The 20,204-nt window shown below is 40.9% G+C and overlaps 2 protein-coding genes across 2 annotated transcripts; both read right to left on the minus strand.

Moving 5' to 3' along the window:
• Positions 1 to 3,478: 3,478 nt before the first annotated feature.
• vps72a (vacuolar protein sorting 72 homolog a) lies at positions 3,479 to 8,571 on the minus strand. The gene is made up of 6 exons (XM_078268060.1): positions 8,154 to 8,571; positions 6,842 to 6,994; positions 6,520 to 6,640; positions 6,103 to 6,279; positions 4,662 to 4,806; positions 3,479 to 4,490 (listed from the first exon to the last, which is right to left on the minus strand). Exons 1-6 carry the CDS (start codon positions 8,268 to 8,270, stop codon positions 4,100 to 4,102), a joined length of 1,104 nt encoding a protein of 367 aa, XP_078124186.1. The 5' UTR covers positions 8,271 to 8,571; the 3' UTR covers positions 3,479 to 4,099.
• A 5,651-nt stretch (positions 8,572 to 14,222) lies between these two features.
• On the minus strand, positions 14,223 to 16,052 carry LOC144529382 (leucine-rich repeat and immunoglobulin-like domain-containing nogo receptor-interacting protein 1). The gene has a single exon (XM_078268445.1). It carries the CDS (start codon positions 16,050 to 16,052, stop codon positions 14,223 to 14,225), a length of 1,830 nt encoding a protein of 609 aa, XP_078124571.1.
• Between the last annotated feature and the right edge of the window lie 4,152 nt (positions 16,053 to 20,204).

Below are 20,204 nucleotides of genomic sequence, written 5' to 3' on the forward strand. Positions count from 1 at the left end.
AAAGTCTAGGTATCAGACTAAACATTAAGAAAGATGGAATAAGAACATTACAATGGGAAGAAACAGAGGGTTTTCTGTCAATAACAAAACCATACAGGCGTTCATATTTTAATGCTTATTGTTCTATCGCTGTACGACCAAAGCGAGAGCTGTGTCCGGGTTCTCGGCAGTAAGTCGGACTCGTTTCAGGTGAGAGTTGGCCTCCGCCAGGGCTGCGCTTTGTCACCAATCCTGTTTGTAGTATTTATGGACAGGATATCGAGGCGTAGTCTGGGTGGAGAGGGGTTGCAGTTCGGTGGGCTGGGGAGCTCATCGCTGCTTTTTGCAGATGATGTGGTCCTGATGGCATCATCGGCCTGTGACCTTCAGCACTCACTGGATCGGTTCGCAGCCGAGTGTGAAGCGGCTGGGATGAGGATCAGCACCTCTAAATCGGAGGCCATGGTTCTCAGCAGGAAACCGATGGAGTGCCTTCTCCAGGTAGGGAATGAGTCCTTACCCCAAGTGAAGGAGTTCAAGTACCTTGGGGTCTTGTTCGCGAGTGTGGGGACAATGGAGCGGGAGATTGGTCGGAGAATCGGCACAGCAGGTGCGGTATTACATTCAATTTAACGCACCGTTAGACGAAAAAGAGAGCTGAGCCAGAAGGCAAAGCTCTCAATCTACCGGTCAGTTTTTTGTTCCTACCCTCACCTATGGTCATGAAGGCTGGGTCATGACCGAAAGAACAAGATCCAGGGTACAAGCGGCCGAAATGGGTTTCCTCAGGAGGGTAGCTGGCGTCTCCCTTAGAGATAGGGTGAGAAGCTCAGTTATCCGTGAGGAGCTCGGAGTAGAGCCGCTGCTCCTTTGCGTTGAAAGGAGCCAGTTGAGGTGGTTCGGGCATCTGGTAAGGATGCCCCCTGGGCGCCTCCCTAGGGAGGTGTTCCAGGCAAGTCCAGCTGGGAGGAGGCCTCGGGGGAGACCCAGGACTAGGTGGAGGGATTATATCTCTAACCTGGCCTGGGAACGCCTCGGGATCCCCCAGTCGGAGCTGGTTAATGTGGCCCGGGAAAGGGAAGTTTGGGGTCCCCTGCTGGAGCTGCTACCCCCGCGACCCGACCCCGGATAAGCGGATGAAGATGGATGGATGGATGGATGGATGTTCTATTAAAACTTAGCAATACCAAATAGCAGGGAGGAAATACAGCTTTGAATGCTTTGATCAATTAAAACTGTCACAATGACTTGCCCGATACAGGCAGGAAATTAAACTCCTGGGCCCAGTTTTTCAAAAGTAATCCAGTGGGACTGCGGATCACGGATTGGATCAAATGTTGGAAATGGGTTTTTCAAAAGCAAAAGAGGGATTCCAAACTAAGATCAGATCATGTAATCTGATTTTACATTTGATCTGAATCAAACCTGCCCTTTGGGTTTTTCAAAACTTTGAACTCGGTTTGGGATCGATTTGATCCAAAATAAAAATAAAAACAGGATTATCTTGATCCCATCAGAACGGTGGATTCAGTTGTGATTTTTCAAACCAAATAAATCAGTTTTTTTTTTTAAGTGAATGATCACAAAATCAGTGTTTACTGATGATGTATATACATTTCTTCATATTTGAAGCATATATGAAGCATGTCACATCTAATGATTTTTGACTATTGGATAGTATTGTTTTTGTTTTGTTATTTAACATTATAACAAAATAAGGAATGTAAAATGTTTGTTTATTACAGTGTTTCTCTTTCTTAAAATTAAAACAAACAATGGCTATTTGTGGCCACCGGTATTTTGCCTACCTGTTGTTCTTTGCTAAGCCAGTAGGCTACACTGTTGGTTCCATTTAAGGCTCTGGTAAACAGGATTTGGTAATCCTGAAATTTGGTATTTGGATCACAGTGATCCAATCCAATGTTCCTTTAAAAAACTGGCATAAAAGTAAGAAGGATCAGGTGATCCTGGATAGCAAAACATGGGATTTCCAAATCCAGATCAATTTGATCCAGATTAAATCTTTTGAAAAACTGGGCCCTGGGGACAATTTTCCTAAAACTATCTCATGTGATTTCAGTAATGGCGTTGGACTGAATGTGAAATTAAAGTGACTATATGGAACTTTTAAATGTTTCTGAAACGTTATAATTTTCCATCTGATGATCATAAATGACCTGTAACAGCAAACGAGCCTAACAGTGAAAAGAGCGCTATTTTTATATAGTTTTTATTTAAAGCCTTTGCCCGGTTCTGATTTCTCCAGAAAAGTCACAAAATGATTTACAGCAGATAGACGATGCTACAGATTTCGGCATAACACCGGAAAAGCCTGTGTTATTGTATCCAGCCAGGTAAAGGGAAGCAGCAGATTTCTTTATATAGGACTAATTGTATTTTAATTGTATTTTAGAAGTTATCTGTTGTAGTCATGGCTGATACTGGGGCAGGGCCAACACAGAAAAAAATTAAATTAAACGAAGACCAACTAAAAGCTATAAGGGAAAGTGAAAGACAACGGGCAAAACCCGAGTCACACTCGGTCGGGCTTTCAACAGATGGAGACAATTACGGGATTGTAAATTATTCAAAACCAACCCCGGATTGGCCCTCAGGTGTGTAATATGTCTATTTCATTCATAAAATTACTTCAGATTGCGCGGCGTGGTTGTACGTCAGTAGCCGGCATTAAATTACGTCCCCCTTCCATTAAGCGCGAACGTTTTATTCCTTTTAGTCCGTGTTTGTGTTGGCCTACTATTTTCTTTTCCCTTGTCCCCCTGTACTTGTGTAAAGCGTCCTTGGGTTTCATGAAATGAGCTATATTAATATAAGTTATTAATAACATTGGTTGCTACAACAAACTCTTATTGCTTTGGCTCGTGACACAGTGACAGTGATACCCAGTTTAGTTCACGAGACATCCAAAGTAGGCTAAGTTACCGTATGCAACATTTGAAATGCAACGATGCATCTGTAACATATTCACTTATTGTAAATAAATGATTTTGTGTCTGAGCAAAACATTCATCGCAACTATGACCTTCCCGTAACGCTGTGTGGTAAAAACACTACCGATTTTGTCCAAATGGACCGCTGAAATCAACACAAACTGAAGGTTCCATATAGTCACTTTAAAGTTTTTAAAAACAAATAGGAATTTTTGTCATTTGTCTTCTTGGTAATCAAGGTTAAACTAGTTTCAATGACTGACTTACTGTATGGGTAGAATCAGGATGGATATGAGGTTGTGAAAAGCATTACAGATGGAATTAATTTTAATACGATGGGGTTGGGGTCATACGAGCTGTAAATTATGACTACAGAATAAAAACAACAATTAATTAACAAAACCCTCAAGAGACACAGACTAATGCTTGTGTTTAGTATGTTGTTCCACAGTAGTCTTTTCAGTGTAGCAGCTGTTTCACTGTTTGGTGTTTAATAATAATAATAATATAATGTGTTATAAACAGTCAGATATAGTAAATATGAATCCTTTTTTCTAAAGTTTCAAATATTTATTTTTGCTGAGAAATATGTAGAAACCATATATAGAGACAGTAAAAAACAGGCATTTTGTCTAAGAAAAAAGAAAAAAATGCAGCTGGAGACTTACTTTGCTTCCAAAGCCAATCAGTGTTTTTTCATCCACTCGAAGCTGGTATTTTGATCAATCAGGGTGTTAATGTTCAAAATTAATTTCTGTACACAGATACATCACAATATATACTTTTTTGTAGTTTAAGGTAATGCACCAACTGATTTGGTTATGGTAATGTTTGTTTTTTACTTAGTAAGTTATTTTGCTTCTTGTAATTTCATGTTGTGTCCAGTCAACAGTAGCACTGAAATTATGTGCGTTTGCCTTTAACTGCTTCCACAACTGTGGCGTATAAGTCACAGAGATGCTGAATATCAAATTGTCTGCAACGAACAATAAATCTCTGGTGCCAAGGATACTTTGTATGGATGGAGATAAACTAGATTTAGACAGTCCCATGGTGGAGGACAGAGACTGGTGGTGATTTGTCCTCATGTCATTCAATCAAGTCGCTCTGCCCAAACTAATCCGTTGAAAAAAGAAAAACTTATTTTCTAAATTCTTTTTGAAACTAATCTATGTTGCCATAGCACTCTGCTTGACAACCATTTTCTGGCGGGAACCCTTCGTTGCTGAAGAGTCAAGTCCCGTCACCCCTCCTGAAGTGTTTGGAAATCCGTGAGCAGCCACGTATTTACGGTACGCTTCTCGGATGATGCGGAAGGCTCGTGTGTTAGCGTAAGGTATATCAGTGACAGGGTCTCGGTACAGTGCGGCCTTGTGGGTGACGGGACAAACCTCCTGGACGGGCAGCTGAGGACTCGACTGGGCACTGTGTGGAAAGGCCACCTCGAAAGCTTCGTCCTCACTGAATGTTATGTAAGTACGGGAGCACAGGCCTCCGGCAGGCTGCTGGGACGGCGTTGTGGGATTCTGTGGTGCAGTTTGAGGGACGTCCTGATCCAACCTTTGGAAAATGGGAAAATTACTATTTTTACACAAACAGACTACATGCTTTTGGTCTATTTAAGATTTGCCTACTTAAATACATACTAAAGTTCATTGCAGTTGAAGTAGATTACTTCAAGCAAGCTACAAATGGAAACAATGGTCTAGCAGTAGATCATACGTAATGTACCCTTCAACATCCACGTTTTCTTCTTTCAGGACTGAGTGAGAGACTAGTGGCATCAGGACTGAATGGTAACGGATGGTTGGTCCTTCAAAACGCCGCTTCTTGTGGACCTGTTTCTTTTTGTCTGCCTCCAGACGTTCATAGTTCTCTACACACAGAAAGTAAAATAAATAAGGTTATCTTTATTTCAAGTGGCATTAGGTGAAACAACTTAAGACATCTTGAGACAACAGATTGGTAAATGCGTAGTCAGTAGTGATTTAGTAAAAACAATCACTAGTCAAATTAATCAATCATTATCCAATATTTACTATGATTCTGTGTATCTCTTCGCCAAACAGATGGGCTACATTTATTCACATACATTCTGAATACAGCTAGTGGCGTCCGTTCCAACACAAAATCAACTATTACTATTTATACTGTAACCATCAACAGACGCACCATTTGTGTCTCATATAGCATAACATCACATAACATATGTTAGAGAGGTTATGGGCATGACAAAGCAACTAACTACATCAGGCCTAATGTCTGTTAAGAGGAAAAATTACTTAGTGTACTTTTTGGGATCCTTAAGCTTAATACAATTGTACAGTATACTTAATATTTCTATTGTCATTTATCTTCTGTCAATGCAATATTATTTGTGTGACTTATGCTGTATTTGTAATAAAAAACCATATGAAATAGTTACCATATATATATATATATATATATTATTTTTTGGAGCGATGTAAAAAAAAATTTTCCACTGATGAAGTCAGACATATGTTCGTGTTAGCCATTACTGTAACATTACAGATGTGACGGCTTTTGTGTGAAACTATGATTTGTTTTTGTTTTATTTGAAAAACACACAGACAAAAGCTGCTACCCCCCCGACCCGACCCCGGATAAGCGGACGAAGATGGATGGATGGACAGACAAAATATAATCCCCAAACAAAAAATATAATTTCCAAAACACAATCAATTATTGGCCAAATCAGGCAACAGTTCAAAAGTGTCAATAAAGTTAAATAAAGAAAAATAACAACGAGCTGCCGGCAGACAGCGAGCCATGCAGGAAATACACAAACACAGTTAAAACAGTCAGTCACGTCAGTCTGTTGATCGGTACATTACTAGTTTTCCCATAACTGACCGCGTTTCACGTTCCTTGATCTGTGTCTGTCGGTTTGGAGTGCTGGTTTTGAGTTGATCGAGGGACTAAACTACCTTGACCTAGCGACTGTCACTCCACTAGGCGTGGATAGGCTGGAAGGCGTCTCTCCCGCGACGTCCGTTAAAAGCGACCCGGTGATCGGCAGCAGTGGTAGACTATTTGTGATCGTTACAGAGTGAATATACTAAAGCTTACGCAAAAGCTTTCAACTGCAGTCAGAACATTTTGGAACCAAAACTCTCTTTACATTTGAGTAACTTGACCAACATATTCTTACCTAAAGATCGAATGTTGATCTCTGCTGTTATTTTGGCCTCAGCCAGCAGTTCTTCCTGGGTAAGGGGCCGGTCCCGATGAGCACCTCTCCTTCTCCGAGGGGCATCTTGACGCTCTTGCAAGCGTAGATTGGTCTTTCGGGTATGTTCACTGGTAGACTGTCGCACAGACTTCCGAGCTAAAGAATGATTAAGCATACATCACAGCTCAAAAAACCCAAAAGGAGAAAAAATCCTGTTAAAACAATCCTCATATGTTCAAAAACTGACCCTCTAATGCAGTTGTGATGTAATCATCATGTGCTTATGAAGTGATGGTTTATGTGTTAATCTGTTTAAGTTAAGTGTTTTTGGATCATTTACAGGGGGCATCTGAAAACAGTGTGTAGCCATTGGTGGGAGGTTTGTACCAATCTTACTTTCTGCAAAATCTTGGAATTCTTGTGGAATCCTCCTTTTGAGCTCCACTTTAACTTTCTCAGTCTTCTTCTGTTCCTCGGACGGCCTTTTGGGTTTGGGTTTTGCCACCTTTATTGGTTCCTTGGATTAAACAAAGATAAAAAGCCTATTAACTGCAAATATATTTAATTCTGAATCAAATCACCCAAAATACTTGTACGTCACAAAAAATAAGTTATGTTATGCTGCATTTTAATTTGGGTCACTTTCATATGAATGTAGACCTTATTAATGCAGAAACTTCATTCAACTTCTGATCACTCCTGAAATAATTGTTGCTACCTTATACGCTTTAGTGACAACCCGACTTTTCCTCCGAGGAGCATCCTCCTCCTGGTCGCTGTCTGGCTCATCACCCTCATCGATGTCAAAGTCGCTGTCCACCTCATCCTCTGTGTCTGAATGTTCTCCATGATACTCGTCATCTCCTGATTCCTGGAAGGAAAGAAAAGGGCATGATTTATCCAAACATCTTAGCCTAGAAATCTAGACGCACCCTAGCGGCAGCAAATGTAATTTGCAGCCAGGGTCAGTCTAGCAACTCTCCGTTGGCTTGCAAGCTGGAAAAACCAAATTCTGGTCAGGCCAATCACATCGTGTATAGAGTCGATGGCAGAGTTGCGACGGTTCCGCATGAATTCCCTGCTACTTGAAAACAAAGAAGATGGCTGCTGCACCTTTACCTGTGTGCAAAATATGACGGTCATCAGATTTTCAGAAGAAAATAATAATATTTATATAATTTGACATTGAACCGATACCGATGTGTTAAAGAAATGACCATATCGGCCGATATTATATCGGCGGCCGATATATCGTGCACCACTACCGAGTACCAATCCGATACCAGTGTGTCATATATTTTATTATGTTTTAACAACTGTATACTAGTATCCCTGTATGGATGTGATATTATTTCTATCTTTGTTGTCGGTCTGGCTCAGGTTAGACACAAACAATGATCGCCACAGAACTTTATTTTATTATCCAGTTTAACAGTCACGGAAAAAGAACACAAATAAACTACTTTAACGTAGATTTTCTTTAGGGCTTTATTACGTGGTATCGGATCGGTGCATAAACTCCAGTACTTCCCGATACCGATACCAGCGTTTTAGGCAGTATCGGAGCCGATACCGATACTCTAAGGCAGTGCCATGTGTCCCCTTTGGATTATAATGAAAATAAACCGTTTTATTAATTAAAATGAGTAGTCAGTCTGAGGAACATATTATTTCCCAGGTCATAAGACTGCTAAATAAATAACTAACACACACACACACACACAGAGTGCAACCTGTGCAATACCGTCTCAAATATAATTCAACCCACTGTGCAATAACTGTTATTCATTCTTTGTGCAATAGTCACTGTTTTGTTAATAGGCCTAGAATGTATATACTTCTTTTATTGCTTCTTATATTTTATTATATTGCATGTCTTTTTATATTTAGTTTTTTCCTTTATTGCCTTTTAGGTTTGTTATTTACTTATTTTATTATATTTGTGAACATATTGAATCTTCAACCAATAGACCAACTCAAGCTAGCTGGGAGCCAATGCTCACGTATTAGCTAGTTCACTGGTTACTCACATCGTTGAAGCCTCCATACGTGGTCTTGTAGAATTCATCCTCTTCTTCAGCATCCAGTAACTTTGACAAGCGGTTACCCGCAGTCTTTCTGGGTTCCCGATCAACTGCCAGCGTCATGGCTGTAATCTCTAAACAATGCTAACAAACGTAGCTAACGTCTGGGTGTCTAGCTAGCTATATCGTTAGCTAGCGTTGTGCTATTGTTGTGCTAACTTGAGCCGGTATAACGTTAGGGTGTTTTGGGGGACCTTTTTTACCTCTCACTGTGCGTATTCAATTATCTGTTCGTAACCATATTTATTTAAGTTATGAATACGCTTTAAATTCACGTTAATGTGCAAAAAGGATGTTCCTTATTAGCGACCTGTACACAGCTAACCTCTAATACTAGCCGCTGCCTACTTGTCACTAACCAAACATCCGGAGCAGTAGATGTACTTCCGGGGGTACGGTGTTGTGTTCAAAATAAAACGATGCAATGGCAGTCCCAAATCAGAATCAGGATCAGAATCAGAATCAGCTTTATTTGCCAGGTATGAGGACACATACGAGGAATTTTGCTTTGGATTATACATTGCTCACAATGTGCTTACTCATACAAAACAAACAACAAAAACCAGCAATATATACACACTATAAACAGAAACAATATAGACAGGTTGAGGCAGTAGTGCAATGAAGAGTGCAAAATGTGCAGGAGTAAATTATTTTTATGATAAATTATTATTATTTTAATTATGGAGCACAGTGCAAGGGATGCTGAAATAAATAAGTATTATGTTATTATATAAGTATTATATTACAATATGAACAGTATGAACAGCTCTGAAATACAGAATGATGAATAAATAATTACTTGGAACTAGTAAACAGGTGTTGATTAGAGACAGTGTTGCTGGGTTATTGCACAGGAATTGAACCTGACACTGTGAGTCAGAAGTCAGCTGTTCATCAGAGTTATGGCTTGTGGAAAGAAACTGTTCCTGAGTCTGTTGGTTTTGGCATACAGTGCTCTGTAGCACCTACCAGAGGGGAGAAGCTGGAACAGGTTGTGTCCGGGGTGAGATGGGTCTGCAGTGATGTTTCCTGCCCGTTTCCTGACTCTGGAAGTGTATGAATGGAGGGCAGGTTGGCACTGATGATCTTTTCTGCAGTCCTAACTGTCCGTTGTAGTTTGCGCCTGTCCTTTTTGGTGGAAGATTCAAACCAGACAGTGATGGACGTGCAGAGGACAGACTGGATTATGGCTGTGTAGAAGTGGATCAGCAGCTCCTTAGGCAGGTTGAGTTTCCTGAACTGGCGCATGAAGTACATCCTCTGCTGGGCCTTCTTGATGATGGTGTCAGTGTTGGGCTCCCACTTTAGGTCCTGGGATATAGTGGATCCCAGAAACCTGAAGGATTCCACAGCAGACACAGGGCTGATGAGTATGGCAATGGGGGGAAGAGGTAGGGAGCTCCTCCTGAAATCCACGATCATCTCCACAGTTTTGAGCGTGTTAAGCTCAAGGTTGTTCTGACCGCACCAGAGAGCCAGCTGATCAACCTCCCTGTCTGTAGGCCGACTCATCACCATCCCAGATGAGGCCGATGACCATTGTGTCGTCAGCGAACTTCAGGAGTTTAACAGATGGTTCTCCTGAGGTGCAGTCATTGGTGTAGAGGGAGAAGAGCAGTGGGGAGAGCACACACCCCTGTGGGGCGCCAGTACTAATAGTCCAGGTGCTGACTCCTGTCAGTCAGGAAGTTTTTGATCCACTGACAGGTGGAGGCTGGCACAGTGAGCTGGGTGAGTTTGGTGCTGAGGATGTCCGGGATGATGGTGTTGAACGCCGAGCTGAAGTCCACGAACAGGATCCTTGCATAGAGATGCTGGAGAGTCAAGGTGTTGCATGATGTAATGCAGTCCCAAGTTGACTGCATCATCCACAGACCTGTTAGCCCTGTAATCAAACTGCAGGGGGTCCAGCAAGGGGACTGTGATGTCCTTCAGGTGGGCCAACACCAGTCTTTCAAAGGACTTCATGACTACAGATGTCAGGGCGACAGGCCTGTAGTCATTTAGTCCAGAGATGGAGGGTTTTTTGGGGACTGGGATGATTGTGGAGCGTTTGAAGCAGGATGGAACTTCAGATAGCTCCAGTGATCTGTTGAAGATCTGAGTGAAGATGGGGGCCAGCTGGTCTGCACAGATTTTCAAGCAGGATGGTGACACACCGTCTGGGTCAGGAGCCTTCCTGGTCTAAATCAATACATAATAATAATACATTTTATTTATAACGCACTTTACATTTAAAACAAATCTCAAACTGCTACAGGGTAAAAGCATCAATATAAAAGGCAGATAAACACATACAAATGGGAGACTAAAAGCAGCAACCAGGGAGGTTAATTTAAAGTCATAGGTCTTGCTAAAATGAAAATGTTTTAAGTTCTTTTTCCATGTAAATGACTCACCCTGACCACTACGCTATAAAGTGGACTAGTAGTGAGTGATTTCGGACACAGACAATGTGACTGGATAAAGCCAGAGATTGTTTGTTTATTTGTTTAGAACCGAGAAACCCCTGTAACTGTCACATGGGTTTCTCCACTGCCACTTATTTAGGGGCAAATCAAATCCTAAATCGGATCTGTGCGAGACGTAATACAAAAAATGAAAACCGGAAATGACAACGCGTCATGTGGGTCTGGCTTCTAATGGCGGCTTGTTCGAAATACGATCTCGTATTTTACGAAAATAGTTCACTGAAACGTGTTTCTGAAAACGTTTTAAGCCAGAAATAGGCCATACAGTTGCTGAATCTGTCTTCATTTAAGATCGACAAAGGTCAGTTTAAAAGATTTTCGTCAGATTTTGAGAAGCGTTCGTCACTCATCCCGCTCGTTATTTCCGGGTTAGCACTCCACCAATCAGATTGGTGGAGTGAGTCTGACTGCCCGCCCTCCGACCCAGCAAGTCAGGTCGGCCAAAATGAAGGCAGACAGCTCCTCCAACCAAGGGGGTGATGCCGCCTTCCCACTGGCACTTGAAATCAGCTCCGATACGGCTGCGAAACGACCAGAAGTCATTCATTTCCTATGGAGATTCGCAGACCACATGCGAATAGGGTCCGAACGAGTGCGGTGCGACAGTTGGTCATCCGGATGCGTTGAAAAACTCTTGCGACAGGCTACTGACGGTTCCTATCCGACAATCCAAGCGGAAGTTAGCGTTGCTATGGTACTGATAAACAAACCTGCTAATGCTAATTGGTTAGCTAACAACAGCCATCAAACTATTGACATTATACCGCTATATCACATTTAACCGACCTGACTGTCAACGTCCTGGGCAACTTTTCTCCACGCAGCAGCCTTTCTATTTATATCTCTATAACCCTCATCAGAGAAGTCATAGAGAATCGTACATTCAGACACTTATCAGTTGTTCTAGTCTCTCCGCCATTTTTGTGAGTCGCTTCCAACGCTTTTCAACGGTGTAGTACGACGTCCACTGGGGGCGTATTGCGTATTATGGAGCTGATTTCAAGTGCCAGTGGGAAGGCGGCGTAAGCCTCTCCCCGGAACGCGTAGCTCCTATGGCGCCATTTCGATGTTACCAAGCCATCACCTCCCGTTAGCATTCCATTGACTGCCATTCATTTTGGCGCCACTTTGACAGCGAATAACTTTACATCTGAAAGACTCGTATAAAAGGCTCCATTACCTTGTACCTCACGTTATGGCTCCGTAGTTTGTAAAAATAGGCTAACGATTGTGTCATAACCACGCGACTTACTGTCGCATAGTAGAGGAATTACCGTATAGTACAGGAGAAGCTCGCAGGCAGTTTTGACTTACATTCACTGTTTAAGTTTAATTACTAATGTTAACTAGCAATTTATCTAGCAATAATTATCCTGTGCTTATGTTATCTCCTTACATATACCTACGCTCTCCGTCTCTGCAAGATTGGGAATGATTGAGATTTCTCTTGGCACAGCTACCAGAAGACTTACAACTTTCAGACAGGTTGCTCACGTCACATTTACGTTGTCTCTCTCAGTTGGAGGCTGCGCAGTAACGCTCAGCCATCACTGTAAAAGTGCTTATAATATCCTTCACTGGTCTCCGTCCAGAGCAATGGGATCTGTTGGTCCATTCTTATATATGTCTATGCCTCCGGACGACAGCACGGAACACACCGAACAGACTCGAGTCACTGACCACGTCAGACTGTCCGACAGGCGATTATCAGGTTGGTGTGTCAGGGCCATAAACCTACTCAAGCTAGAAAAAAGACGAAAATCTTTTAAACTGAACTTTGTCAATCTGAAATGAAGACAGATTTAGCAACCGTATGGCCTATTTCTCGCTTAAAATGTTTTCAGAAACACGTTTCAGTGAATTATTTCCGTAAAATACGAGATCGTATTTCGAACAGCCGCCATTACTATCGGCTGGAGAAGCCAGACCCACGTGACGTCTTGTCATTTCCGGTTTTCATTTTTTGCGGGCACGCGCAGAACGTACGCTCAAGATGGCGTCGCTTCGGTGTGTTCCAAGGCACTTTTTGGACCTCGGGGAGCCGATGGTCAGCCGTCGGGTTGGTGTGTCAGGGGCTTTAGGCATGAGGAGTAGGGATTGGTTAAGGTTAAGGTAAGAATATCAGGGTAAGCCAATCAGAGGCTGAAAAAGGCAGAATAAGGCGGGCCACGAGGCACGTCCTTTGTCGTCACGTGTAAATACCTAATGTTAGCAAAAGAAAATATAAATACGTTATGTAATTATCTTAACTTCCAAATCATTTGGCTGGTACATTACAATGGCGGCCACACAGTGGAGGGCTAATGTATTGCCATGGCAATAACATAATTTGGATGAACTTCCTTGTGGCAGACAATTTTTTAAGTGTTGGTTATCGGCAAAAATGTATGTTACAAAGATACAAAGTGCTCTTTGTGTGCTCGCTGCATACAATTACACTATACTTTAACTTAAAGACCTTTGTCTGTGCTTGTGGTTAACAGTTATTGATTTAGTGAAATAAATCATTTAGCCTATTTAACCTGTTTATCAAGCATTCACAAAGCAAACACAATGCTTCCCGTTACTGCTTCAGATGTTCTGATGTAGGCCTACATTTTTTGACCAAGAACCACCAAATAAGCACACCAAAAAATACATTTTTGAAAGCACAATAATTTTGTTGTGCTACTTTTAGAAAGCAAACTTATTAAGTGCTTTATTGGGAAAGAAAACATACAATCCAAACATCCATTAAATAATGATTGCAGCAGTAAATGTGACAATATTAGAATACCAGCAAAAGATTTTTTTTTTTTTTAAATTAAGTAGAAATTACATAAATGCAAGTCGTGTACATTAACATAGATATAAGGTTAACATTGCTATACTACATTTTATCTTACGGCTACCATCTGAGGTCCATCATACTTATTTCATTTAAAAAGTCTAATATATCATCTGTTCTTTAGAAACCAAATAGACAAAACAAAGAAGTTCTTAAATTGTTTATATATATATATATATATATATATATATATATATATATATATATATATATATATATATATATATATATATATATATTAACATGAATACATGAATACATGAATACATTAACTGAATAATTTACATCTCTACATAGAACATGCATTATGCTCATTAAATATTGCTTACTTTGGTTGTTTTACTTTCAGGCTTTGTTATAGTGTAGCTTCCGTCTCATAAAAGAGACAGTATATAAGTAAATAAAGCTATAATGATGTCAAACTCTAGGTTATACTGTATGGTCCTAAAATGTAACTTAACATTGTATTAATGTCCAGAAGGGCTTATAGGCTTCTTACAATTTCCAGTATGTCTTGTCTTTTTTCACTATTGCACAACATAGGCTAACATGCTTTAGTTTATATGAATTAATCAACAGTCAGCCTCTGTTGGAAACAAGTTTACATGCTCTAAAATTAAATTAATTATCTCTAGTAATGAAAATTAAAATACAAGTTTTACATTTGAATGTACTAGGTCAAACCAAGTGAAAACAGGATTTTTACTTATAGACTCATATTAGTTTCATGGTGAACCTGCTTGTTTCCATATAGTTGCCTTTCCCTCCGTTACTACTTGACACAGCGCTTCGTGGCACGTATGCTATTGTGGCTGTGTGCTTTATTTGCCCTTTACTCTTACTCCAGAAAAACATGAAGATGAAACAAACGCTCACAGAGCTGAAAAATGAAATCAATCCAATGGTTGCAGCTACCAGTAACGTCTTGACATCTAATGGGATATTCTGATTTCCATTCACACCTGGAGAGGCAGATGGAAAGGCAAACCAACCTTTAAGATGAAAGGGGTTTTTAGAAGATGATGGAAAGGCTCGGACATGAATGCTGACGAGCAGGCTGTCATTTCCTGCCGCATTAGATGCCACACAGAGATAAGCACCACTGTCTTGAGGTTGAGCATAGCGAACCTCCAGCGAGCCATTAGAGAGAGCCCGTATTCTACCAATAGGTGACAGAGGTTTTAGCTGCGGGCTTATCCAGGTGACAGATGGCAGAGGGTCACCTTCTGCATTGCAATAAAACACAACCGTGTGTCCTTGATCTACTCTCACTTCTTGAGGTTTAGGGTTTAGAATACTAGGCTGCCGACATGTGAGCAGGCCTGGGAGCTCAGCTTCAGTAAAGTCTAGAAAATACCATCCCTGCAACTGGACGGAGGTTGCGCAAGTCGGTGGATTTCCACCAAAGTCCAGATAGAGTCGTCTTTGCACCACCCACAGCAGACGGCAGTCGCATGCTAGTGGGTTGTTATCGATTCCCAGAGTTCTTAGGACGTCCACCGAATGGAAAGCTCCTACCTCGAGTGTGGTGAGAAAGTTTCTAGATACATTCAGCAATTTGAAATGTGCCAAACCCTTGAATGCTCCGATTTCGATACGTAGCAATGATCCCCCCACCAGATGGAGCTCTTGGAGCCGGAGCATGTCTCCAAACAGGTTTTCATGAATGTAGGTGATTGGGTTAAAAGAAAGGTCAAGGTATACAAGATATACAAGATGATGCAAAGAGATGTAGGGGACAACACTGAGGTTACAGTGTCTAATGGTTAGGGATGTAAGATTTAGGCCAAAGAGACTGTTTCCTGACAGGTTCTCCAGCCAGCGGCAATGACTAATGAGAAGTTCCTTCAGATGCTCTAGGTGACGAAAAGAGTAGTTTGGCAGCGTGGTGATGCCCATTTGGTAAAAATGAAGACTTTTCAGGCTCCCGAGCTGTGTGAGTGCCTCTGTTGGCACAGCAGTGAGGTTGCAGCCGTCAAGGCGCAGCTCTTGCAGACTGGTTAAGCCTGTAAAAGCTTGATGAGAAATAAAAACTAAGTCATTATCTGCTGCTTTAATGAACTGCAGGGAAGTTAAGTCACGGAAGGTAAAATCTAGAAAAACAAGGATCTCATTGCTGCTTATGTCCAGTAACTTCAGTTTTGGCAAACCAGCAAACACTCCGACAGGAATAATCTTCAGGTGGTTGCGGGCAAGACGCAGAGTTATCAGACTTTGCAGGCCGAGAAACGCTTCCACTTCAATTATTACTATAATATTGTCACTTAAATCCAAATCAAAAAGTTGTGTCAAAGTCCGGAACTGCTGGTGCACCACAGTCTTGATCTTATTATGTGTTAGGTTTAGTAGTTTAGAGTTTTGTGGGAGACCGTTGGGCACTGTGGTAAGTTGGCCATCAGAGCAGTTCACCTCCAGCAGCACGGTGTTGCAGCGGCAGGACTTTGGACACAGCCAGCGTGTTTCAGATGATAATGCCACCCCTGCTGCCAACAGGGAGAGAGTTCCCCAGCACAGCCATTGGTGGACGGCAATCCCCTCAAACATCTGTTGGCCTGTCTGCACGTGTGAGAGAGAGAGACAGCTGAGAAAAAGAGTGAGGAATTTATATTTACTGATGTCACAATAGTGAAAATGGGGGAAACGTGACTTTCTGCAACACATAAATACGAGAAGGCCGATAGGGTTAAGGTGCGGCCTAATGAATTCATCTGTTCTTTTTAACTGAAAATAGTTTAATGTTTTTCTCATCTCTTGGATAACAGGAAGTAGATGTTCATAATCAGACAGCTGCTGATGGAGGGTTCTGTCTGAACAGAAAGCAAAGGCGATAAGGTGAAATGCTGTCAGATGGGGGTGCTGAATCATCTTTGGCAAACTATGAGTGTCAATATTTTCAGTTTATATTTATGTTGTTTACAGTGCTGCAATAATCCAAGATGATAAGATACAGAGGTAACAGTTGTGCCATCCATCCTGGAACAGGCTCCTGAAAGGTCTCAGACAAACCAAATCAGTACACATCTTTAAAAAGCAGCTAAAAGCTCATTTGTTTTCTCTGGCAATCTCTTGATTGTATGCCTTACACTATGTGTTGTAGCTGCATTTAATTTATGCTTTTTCTCTCTCTTTATCCTCCCTCTCATACCTTTTCTTCTTCCTTTGCAACTTCTATTTCAAAAGTGTTACATAAATAAAGTTTTCTTGTTTGCTTTCTTGCTAAGAAACCTCCATTCACTGACCACCATCAGAGGCTGTTGAAAGCTCAGTGGTCCTTTAAGGACCTAACCACTCAATTATCTGTTAAGAAATACTGTAAACATCATCTCGCTGGGCACATTATAATGTCAGAGAAACACATAATCCTTGGCTTTTATTACATTCAACATTTTTGTTTTTGTTTATTTAGATAACTGGGGTTGTCACTACAGATCAAAAGCTCTCTCTTTATATGAACCATTGCTAAATCCACCTCTAGGGGGGGCAAAAGCAAAAATATATTTCTGTACATTATATGTCCACTGGTTTTTATAACACTGCTTGAAGATTAACTGTAACTGGGGAAAAAATGTAATTGCTATCAGTAATCACACAATAACTGTAAAATAATCCATGCAACAATATATATTGGCATGTCATATGAATATGTATATATGTAATCATTGCTTTTAACATGGAAACAAGAATATTAGGTAAGCCTGTAGAAATGACTAACTGATCAGCTCATCAAAAAATGTGTGACTTGCTTAAACGCTCTGTTTAAATTGCCAAGGGAGTGTTAGAAGGGAGATGCCACCCTCAGATCTCCTCACGTTGTTCTGCTGAACGCTGCAACACTATAACGTGTGAGAACGAGGGACGGAGAGAGAAAGACTACAGTAGGACCGATCACTCTCATTTTTTAGACACCTTTTGAAAAAAGGGCTGTTTCTACATGTAAAATGCAAGCATGCTCAGTGATTTTTGATCAAGTTCGACATGCGTTGGACGTATTTAATGCTTGTATATCGAAGAGCTCCTAAATTATTTTCCACTTAGATCTTTGTGGTCACCTTGAAAACTCCACCTACAAAGTCTAATTTTGAATAGAGTGAATCAGGGAGAAAATAAAAATATTTCTGTTTTGAAAATCATATTTTTAAGGTAGTAATTGTATATCTCGGTATGTAGCTTTGGAATACTGTGTAGCCTGACTGCTGGTGATGACAGCAGCTCCCCAGAGCAGTGAGTGATGGAGGCTGACTCCTCTTAAACTCCTCTGGGAGCGTACATGATAGAGAGTGAAATAGTGTACAAAGGTGAAATCACAGTTATTTACTGGGGCCTGACAGCTTCAAGAGCTATAATACAAAGCATAGTGTTATCAAAGGCTCAGAAGTATAGTGATCTTATGGGGGGGGGGGAGAAAATCAAGTATTGCAACTCACCGTCTCTTCAGTCTGGAGGGCTCGTCATTGTGATAGCTCCATTTTCACAATTTTGTGGTTTAAAAAAAACATATTTGCAAGTGGGTGTTTTGTTTCTGAATAAACTGTTGACACAAGGGAAGAGAATTCAAAGAGCAGAGTAAATCTTTTTTTGGTCTGTCAGGTCCACCTCTGTTGCTTAGAAATACATCCAAATGAAACCTGCAATGTGAGAGAAACAGACAGACATATCATAACAAGAAAGCTTCATCCTCCCATTCTTAGATATATTCAAGCCCAGAGGAAGCGTGTTCCTGCAGCTCGGTTTCCCTGTTGCTTCGCTGTCCTCATGGCAACAACAACCTGGCTCTGGACGGGTGGGAGCTCGGTGCATGCTGGGGGATTATATACACTAGCTTGTGGACTCCATCCAACATACTGCACTGGATGACAGGAGGCAGGCACACAGGTCAGCCAAATGCAGAGATGTAGGCGCAAACACCAGATGGGAATGAATTTAAGCACTGACACTTAGAAATAAAGGCATATCTTTGTGTAAGTACATACACCTGACATGCAGCTCATCCTCCCTACCTATATATATGAAAGAAAACAAAGAAAAATTGTACTCAGTGGATATCTAACCTCCTGACTAGCAGCTATTGAAATGATTTACCAGCTTTTTGAACTCTTCTTCGGTTTTTATTATTCAAATCGCCTGCCTTTTTCTTTAATCATAAGTCTTGTTATTTAGTTTCTTTTATCATCATCATTTTTTTTTTAACCAAATTGAGTTTAAGCCTGTAAGTATTTTTCTTATTCTAATTTTGCCATATTGAGTTTATTTCATGTCCTTTGTTTTTATTTTTATTTCCTGTAAATTAGGTTCTAGTGACCAGGGGCCTGTTGCACAAAACCAGGATAAGGGATTAAGCCGGGATATTCAAGTTATCCTGGATGAATTTAGCTTTGATTTGGTTGCACAAAAGCAGGTTGAATTAAACCCAGCCAAGCAACCATGGAGATTTATTCTTTGCAGCTAGCCTGCTCCACAGCAGGCTAACAGCCAGGCTAAGATTAATCCTGGAGTCTGATGTGTTAAATCAGCTGCTGCTCTGATCCGAAATAACTGACTCTAAAGGAGACTTTTAGCGTCAATAACGACGACAATGGCACCTGACCAAACGTCCGTATTTTACGAGATGGGAGTGGGAATGTGTTGGAATGCCACAAAGCTTCTTAATCTTTTTATTTTGGTGCCGTCACGCATCTTGGAGCTTGGGAGTGAGAAAAAACCCTGAATAATAGGCTATATTGTTTTACAGATATGCTTACAGTGTGTATTGAAGTCACTTACTTCTTTTTCTAGTTTTTGTCCAGTCATGTTTGTTCTGTATGAACATTAATTGTAGAACGATATTTAGAATTATAGCTTATAGAGATTTGTGGATATGGTTGTAAAACATATTCTCTCATTATGAATAAGGGTTTGAAATTAAGCCTAGTTCATAGGGTAAATTTCCCGAGGAACATGAATTCCCTCTGCTCACTTTTAAGGCAAAGTAGGCTAAATAATAAAACATTTTATTTATATAGTACTTTACAGGCTACTCAAAGACACTTTACAGTAAAACCAGCACATTTAGCACATAAAAACAGATACAGCAATAAAACCAACACAAAACAAGCATATTAAAAGCAGTTAAAACTTTGTAAAAATATGGAGTGACTAGTAGGCCCTAAGTAGATCTTTTTAAATCCTTACGCATTGTTTTGTCTGTTGGACTTTTTCTCTCTGTCTGATAACAACAGCCGTATTTCCCTTTTTGCATATTATATGTTTCACCTCCTCGTAATTTTCCATTAACAGCTGCTGCTCAGCGGGTTAAACATATGCCGCACGCATCTTCTCCATTTCTGCATCAGTAAATCTGTGATCGATACCGTGGTCTATTTAAGAAAGCTGTGAACGTGCACTTATCACAGCTATCTACACCTGGCTTGACACAGCTTCACCTTCTCATCCTGGCTCGGCAAACGTGCAACCGATTAAGCCGCGATGAGCGTATCACACTAAGTCAAGCTGCGCTTTTTCAGTTATCCTGGATTTCTTCATTCTACTTTTGTGCAACAGGCCCCTGGTGAGGTTTGGCTATAAGCCCCCCACGGGTTTCTGACCTCTCCAGCACACACTTTTTCTCTTTCTATGTGAAAGAGATATGTTGCAATTTATGTTGTAATGTTATATTTTTTTAATGAATGTGTGCAAACCAATAAACAAACAAACAAACAA

Source organism: Sander vitreus, chromosome 14 (assembly GCF_031162955.1).
Source record: "Sander vitreus isolate 19-12246 chromosome 14, sanVit1, whole genome shotgun sequence".
Taxonomy (NCBI): domain Eukaryota; kingdom Metazoa; phylum Chordata; class Actinopteri; order Perciformes; family Percidae; genus Sander; species Sander vitreus.